Here is a 7,255-nt window from a genome sequence, read left to right on the forward strand (position 1 = left end):
ATCTCCTACAGTGACACCACGCAGCCCAATCCCAACTCAAAGGAGTTCTGGGTGAATATGCCAAACCTAATGACCCATTTAAAGAAGGTGGCGGAACAGAAACCACAAGCAACTTACTACAATGTAGACATGCTGAAATATCAGGTGAGAACCTTAAAGCAACACTGACAACACAGACGTAAGAGTACTTTGGATTTTAGAAAATCTATATCTAATATTTGCTTCACATTTTATGCAAGTAGTTCTTAGTTGGTTTAGCTTCGCGACCTAGTAAATGTCTGAAATGGTTGATATGACAGGGTGTCCGCGGAGTCTTAAAAATTATTAAAAGTTGATAAATCAATTTAGAAAAAATTAAGGCACTTAATAAGTATTAAAAATTCTTAAATACCATTTTTCAAGGTATCAAATTTTGTATCATCTTTTCAGTATGTATATTTTTTCCGAATAGTGGGGTTCTGTAGTTTATTTATGGAATCCTGCAAGATTCGACGTCATCTGTTACAGCGCTCGATGATCTGATAGCGTGGGGCTTGTTGATCCTCTCCTGCGATTTTTGTGTTCGCTCCCGCAAACGTTCTAATATTGTATATTATTTTTGCGCATCATTGCGCCGCTATCAATATATGGGGTATTTAAATCCCTTTGAGTGCAGGCAGCATTTAAAGCTCTAGCAGTCGCAGTTCACTTTCGATTTCACGATCACACGCACTGTTTAAAGGCAGCACATCTTTCGTTAAAAGATATCTGTCAATGAGCTCGGAATCTGTTGAGGGGCAAATCCTCCAACATCTTGTTAGTTATCTCTCCTTACTTTTGACCCGTGATCAGTCAAATCTGACTCCTGCATCTCGTGTTGGACGGAGTGTTGTTTTTTTTCCACGGAATTGGGCTGCTTTTAAACTGTTGCCATCTGTTGATTTTCCACAGTGGGTTAGATGTTTGAAATATTGCATAAATTAGATTTGGTTGAAATGCTTGGGATGCACAATTCAAATGATGTAATAGTTGTGTTCCTTATTTTGTCTTCCATGATCATTCAGACTTGATCAGGTGCAGTATTACTGACATTCTGTCAAGTCTACTTCAAATCAAGCACTCTGTAATCACAGGTAAACTGTCTGATCAGTCAGGTTTTTCTCATGAGAAGAGTTCCACAAAACATCTATGGTTTGCAGACACTTATAAATGAGCTGATTTTACAAATACATATCTTGAATATACCATTTGAACTCACTGTCCCTTTAAGTTGTTTATTGTTCTAAATCTTGTTTCTTGGGTTGCATTGGATAGTCACTCAATTAATTATCATGTGCTAAATAATAATGTTGTATTGATAAGGAATTATCACAAAGTCAATATATGTAGGTTAAAGTGTTGTCGCTGTATTGTGTTAAAACTTGGAGTGGTGATGAGGTCTTAAAATGTATGGATAGTCTTAAAATAGTCTTGAATGGTATGCAATTGAACTCCATGATTCCTGTATAAACCCTGTATGAGTAAATAAAAATGCCCTTAAAAACAAACATATTTTATTTATTAAGATTTATATTTTTTATTAATAATAAAATGAGAAATGATTGTATTAAATTATTAATTAATTAATAATTAGTCATTTTATATTTTTTAAAACAATTGTATTTATAGATTATTTAGTAGTAATCATAATTTATTGATTTTATATCTATTCAATAATTTATTAATGATTATTTATAATTTCATGTAAAAAATATTCTTTTATTTTTATACTATTTTATTCATTTATTTATTATTAATTTCATATTTCATAAATTAATCATACATTTATTAATCATTATTAATTGAATGTTATTTTTGATTGAATTAATTCTGGAATTGAATATAAAACATAGTTTTGTTTTTGAGATTGAGAGAATGAGGCCATGTCATTAACACTTCATTATTAAATTTGCCTCAGGTGTTACCGAAGGGTCTACAGTCCACTCCTCTAAATCTAGCAGTGAGCTGGAGGTGTGAGCCCACCAGTACTGATCTGAGGATAGACTACAAGTACAACGGTGCTGCCATGACCACTCCTGTCGCCCTCAACAATGTTCAGTTCCTCATCCCTGTGGACGGAGGCGTCAGCAAACTGCAGGCTGTGCTTCCTCCAGCTGCCTGGTGAGAGATGAACTACATTCTTCTATTAATGGACTACTAGTCTACAAAAATCAGACCATCATTGTGAACATGAAGCATTATGATTGTACTTTGAATAGTACTAGACGTGGAACAAGAGCACGTTCTTTCAAGATATGATATTTTGTATTGCTCTGTTTATAGGAATGCAGAGCAGCAGAGAATCTTATGGAAGATTCCAGATATTTCTCAGAAGTCTGAGAATGGAGGTCAGATTCGTGATTCATTTTTGTGTGTATATATACAGTGCACGTCTTTTTAAAAGTTTGCTGAAAGCTGAATTTTCAGCAGCCATTACTCCAGTCTTCAGTAAGACATGATCCTTCAGGAATCATTCTAATATGCTACTTAATATTTTGTAATTTTTCAGGATTCTTTCATGAGTATACATTACAAAAGAACAGCAAAAACATTTGGACATTGTAAATGCCTTTACTGACCATTTTGTTCAAATGAATGCGTAGTAAAAGTATTTATTTATTTTTCAAATATGTGGCCACAAAACCAGTCATAAGTAGCAGAGGTATATTTTTAGCAAAAGCCAAAAATACATTGTATGGGTCAAAATTATCGATTTTTCTTTTATGCCAAAATTCATGAGAATATTAAGTAAATGTCATGTTCAGTGAAGATATTTTGTTGGTTTCCTTTCATAAATATATCAAAACATATATTTTGGAATATTTAATATTTTAACAGAAATATGCATTGCTAAGAACTTCATTTGGACAACTATAAATTAGATTTTTCTCAATATTTAGATTTCTTCACACCTTCAGATTTTCAAATAATTGTATCTGAACTATCTATAATAATTAGTAATAAATGAATTGCTTCTCTTTATGTCATCCACCCTTGTTTTCTACATCTTCAGGTGTGGGATCTCTGCTGGCCCGTTTCCAGTTAACAGAGGGTCCCAGTAAAGCGGCCCCGGTGGCAGTGCAGTTCACCAGTGAGGGCAGCACTCTGTCAGGCTGTGACATTGAGCTGGTTGGCCTCGGATATCGTTTCTCCCTCGTCAAGAAGAGGTTTGCAGCAGGTGAGCTATGCAATCGACATCCGTTTTGATCAGTAATGGCCTAGAAATCTCCTGAAGCCCGCTGCATTTATTCAAAACATAACATTTTATTTGTGCTTTTATCGTAGGAAAATACATGGCAGACAACTAAACAACACCTTGCAAGTCTGCATATTTTGGACCAATTCTGAATATTTCAAACACAGGACATGACCCCTGCCTGACCTTATGGATAATACAGGTGGACCTCACACACACTCCAGCAGTATTGTATGAGTTGCATTATAAAATGTGGACTGTTTTAGGGTGTACTTCTTATGTTTGTGAACTGTATTCAATTTGAAACATCTGTATTACGGCCTGGGTTTGTTCGTAAGGTTTAGCCTCTATTTCTGTTTGCCCATCCTATTGGCTGTGCCTACCTGGACCTGAAATCTCTGTATCCTGAGACATGTGATGTTTTATTACTCTATGCATTCAGTTTGTCAAAAGTATCACATTTTCGAACAAGGTAGCAAAGTAGTACGGTCTAGAAGAGGAATGAGCCTCTGCCACAAGATGGCGCTATACTGTTGCATGTAATATGAGGTCTGCATCGGATTTTGGTGTTGCTCAAGCTTATTTAAAAAAGCGTATTCAGGAATATCTCACTTTAATTTACACAGTGCAGTCAGGTTCATTAATTGGACAGCGATAGAAATTATATTTTGTCAAATCGCTTTTTAGAAAGCCACAGCTTGAAAAATAGACCCCTGCTTGCAATAGACTCACAAAAATTGATAATATATATCTTTAAGGCCGTTTGGTGTTTTCTTCTATTGTTAAATAGCCTTTCTGTTGTTCCCGAAGGAACAGTGTTAGACATCAGATTACATCATTCTATTTTTTATTTATTCAGGATTTATTGTATAAAAAAAAATGAAACAACGTACACTGTATATGAATAGACTTTGAATGGTATCATAATTTGGACTTTTTGTTATCTGTGTAGTTGGGTAAGCTGTGTACAGTATAATGCTGAAGTATAATTTTTACATTTATTTCAGATATAATTTTTTTAACTCGAGTGTAACAGAACATTTAAGCTATATATGGGTCGGGGGTGACATTTAAAAGAGAGAACGAAACAGGATACTGTATCTACCTACAATAGATGCGTCACGTAATGTTATTACAGTGTTATGTAAAGCAGCACTATTAGTTCAACATGGATTGTCAGCTTTTGGACATTGTCAATTCTTTTATCATTCACGCAGATGTGTTTGTATCCAGCCCCCCCCCCCCCCCCCCCCGCAGCACATATTATTGAGTGTCCTCAAAAATGAGCCCCTGCGCTTCAAAACATCTTTATTTTGCAAATGGTAACGGTCTCTGTGAGATGACGAGGTTCTTGAGTGGTTAAATGACCAAATCGCTTCTTCTCTTCTTTCCGTTTGTACGTGTATTTCCAGAATTGTCCTTTAAGAGAAAATGAGCTGAATATTTTTTAAATGTTTAAACCTATGAATAAAGGGAAAATATTGTTTCTTGTGGAAAAAATAAAATAAAATGAGAAAAAAAACACTGTTACTGTTTAACTTCCCAGATGTTCAATGTCAAGAACAAACGTTTTGGTTACATCTTTGAGTGTCTGATGTAGACGTCGTGATGGTTTGGAGAAGAATATACTGGTGCTTTGTGATTCGTAGGTTTCCATCCACATTTACCATTATGGATGATTATGGATTATGCCTTGCGTATTTTCTGAGCGCTGTAACTAAAGTTTTTTTTAATGCACTCAGTTAAATCGAAGAACAATTTGAAGTCTGGCGGCTGAAGGGAAAAAACACCTATGAATTGAATTCTGTGTAGCCTATAATCAGTATGTCTACATGGACTAAAGTGAAACGTCACTCGGATGCGCAAAAGAAATGAAAAAACACACTTCAGTTTGATGTAAGTGGAGCTGTGTGTGAATGTTGAATTGCATTAGTGTGTGTGTAAGAGGGAGAGTTCGTGAGGGTGCTTGTGTGTGTGTGTGTGTGTGTGTGTGTGCGCGCTATCTGGTAACTGTAAATCATCTCTTCCCAACAACATGTGCAAGCTGTGTTTGTACAAAAAATGTTAACAAAGATCTGAGATACTGAGATTACTTTGCTCTTTCCAAAACAATAAAACATGTAAGCCTGATACGTTGATGTATTGTGTCATGTTTAAAATGTATCAGTTAATATCATTATAAAATATTATGCCTTAAATGCTCATCTGTATTATGTAATAATAATGTTTCAATATAATTAGATATTATTAATATTAATATTACTATAGTTTGGTCCATATTGGTTTAACAGCATTTATGGGGGAAAATAAACACCTTTTAATGCATATGAAATCATGTTTATTGACAAAGTTTACAAAATACAAGTTAGAATTAAACACCTCATTGTGCAGTTTCACTGCTGCTGTTTCATGGTGCATCTTAGATGATCCAATCCCAAATTAGACATGCTTTTTATGTAAATTAGCATCATCTACTGGCAAATTAAGACGGTCAATGAATTACAACTGACTGTACACTTGGAGTACACTTGAGAAGTGTTCATATTCATTTAGACTCAGTGTGGAAGAAAACACGGTGAGACAAAAAGAAAAGCACAGCTTCATTTCTCAGCAGAGCAATGTTAGGTCACTTTTCTTGCAGCCAAACTGACAACAAACATCAGTCAGGTCTCGCCTGGCCAGGTCAGATCCCAGACTCTTGCTAAGATCCTCAGCACTGCTTAGATCTCCGTTAAAAAACCCTGTGCGATGATAAACACAAAATACAAAGTTAAAGTATTTTAAAGTCTAAAACACATGTAATCAGGTTTGAAGTGATGTGATGGCAGGAGAAAATGACACCGGGGTTTTCTGCTTTAACTCAACTTGTGTCAGTCTAATGGGAATATAATATCTCCAGACGTTGTTTATCTGGAGGAGACTTGTTCTCACTGATATAATTAAAGCAGTGCTCTGTTAAATATCACTTGAAGGGCAAGAAAGAGGAAGAGATGCACAGATATTTATACAATCATTTGTTTCATAGCAGATTATAGAACAGTGATTAGAGAAAAAATATATATAAATGTTAATGTCAAATAAACAGAGAAAAAAAAATTAGTTTGACATGCTTGTTCAAACTAGAACGTATTTCTTAGTTTTATAGTTTATATATATATATATATATATATATATATGTATATATATATATATATATATATGTATGTGTGTGTGTGTATTTAGATACAAAAGTTTATTCTCTCTTTGTTATATTGTCTTAATTCCAAGTTTTTAAAATAGATTTAAACGTCTTAATCTAGATTATATTAAAAATTAATTAACAGAACTTCTAGAGGATGGGAGGGCTGTTGGCAGAATAAATGATTTATTATTAATAAAATAGACAGTACTCACATGCACATACAGCAATTATTATTTTAGAACAATTAACATATTAAAAACATTCTACCGATTGAGACTTGTCATAGCACTTGCATATCATTGCTCTTTTGTTGATTTTGATTGCTTCCATTTCCTCATTTGTAAGTGGCTTTTGTTAAAAGTGTCTGCTAAATGATTAAATGTAAAAGTATTCATATTATTAAAATATATAGAAAGAGGTTTAATCTATACATTTTAAAAGGGGGAAGAAAACAACTTGATTTCATATATAAACTAACTAGATTTGCTCTAAAGCCCCTCACTGACACCAGCATTTTGACATGTATCTCTGCTATATCAAACTCACCTTCCATATCCTGCGGACTGCTGAACCTCCTCCACCTGGAGCTGCCACACGTGTAGACGATGGCACGGATGAACTCTCGGCCGCACAGCTTGACTGTCCTCACATCATCAGCCTGCACGTCTAACACGCTACACACAGCCCACAGCAGCAGCAGAGCAGGACAGTGAAAACTTCTCATAGTGGCTTCCTGTGTCTCTAAGGTCTCTGTATCATCTGCCAAGCTCTCTCAGGTCTGGCGAACGTCTGATTAGTCCATGAGACGTGACCCCAATTTATGGTGTATTATAGCGTTGGTCGGCTCAAGCTGCACCATT

At 35.0% G+C, this 7,255-nt stretch overlaps 2 protein-coding genes across 14 annotated transcripts in view; one reads left to right on the plus strand and one right to left on the minus strand.

Moving 5' to 3' along the window:
• Nucleotides 1-5,344, plus strand: part of sgip1a (SH3GL interacting endocytic adaptor 1a) — a 93,651-nt gene extending 88,307 nt beyond the window's left edge. For all 13 annotated transcript variants that reach the window (XM_059571023.1, XM_059571022.1, XM_059571024.1 and 10 more), the window contains 5 exons: nucleotides 12-144; nucleotides 1,937-2,139; nucleotides 2,302-2,366; nucleotides 3,032-3,196; nucleotides 3,304-5,344. In XM_059571023.1, the coding sequence (XP_059427006.1) occupies nucleotides 12-144; nucleotides 1,937-2,139; nucleotides 2,302-2,366; nucleotides 3,032-3,196; nucleotides 3,304-3,326 (589 nt within the window). In that variant the 3' untranslated portion in view covers nucleotides 3,327-5,344. The remainder of the gene's footprint in view (nucleotides 1-11; nucleotides 145-1,936; nucleotides 2,140-2,301; nucleotides 2,367-3,031; nucleotides 3,197-3,303) is intronic.
• Nucleotides 5,345-5,356: 12 nt separating this feature from the next.
• insl5a (insulin-like 5a) lies at nucleotides 5,357-7,177 on the minus strand. Its single transcript, XM_059571035.1, has 2 exons — nucleotides 6,942-7,177; nucleotides 5,357-5,955 (listed from the first exon to the last, which is right to left on the minus strand). The coding sequence occupies exons 1-2, from the start codon at nucleotides 7,117-7,119 to the stop codon at nucleotides 5,822-5,824; spliced, it is 312 nt and encodes a 103-aa protein (XP_059427018.1). The 5' UTR covers nucleotides 7,120-7,177; the 3' UTR covers nucleotides 5,357-5,821.
• Between the last annotated feature and the right edge of the window lie 78 nt (nucleotides 7,178-7,255).

Source organism: Carassius carassius, chromosome 17 (assembly GCF_963082965.1).
Source record: "Carassius carassius chromosome 17, fCarCar2.1, whole genome shotgun sequence".
In the NCBI taxonomy this organism is placed as follows: Eukaryota; Metazoa; Chordata; class Actinopteri; order Cypriniformes; family Cyprinidae; genus Carassius; species Carassius carassius.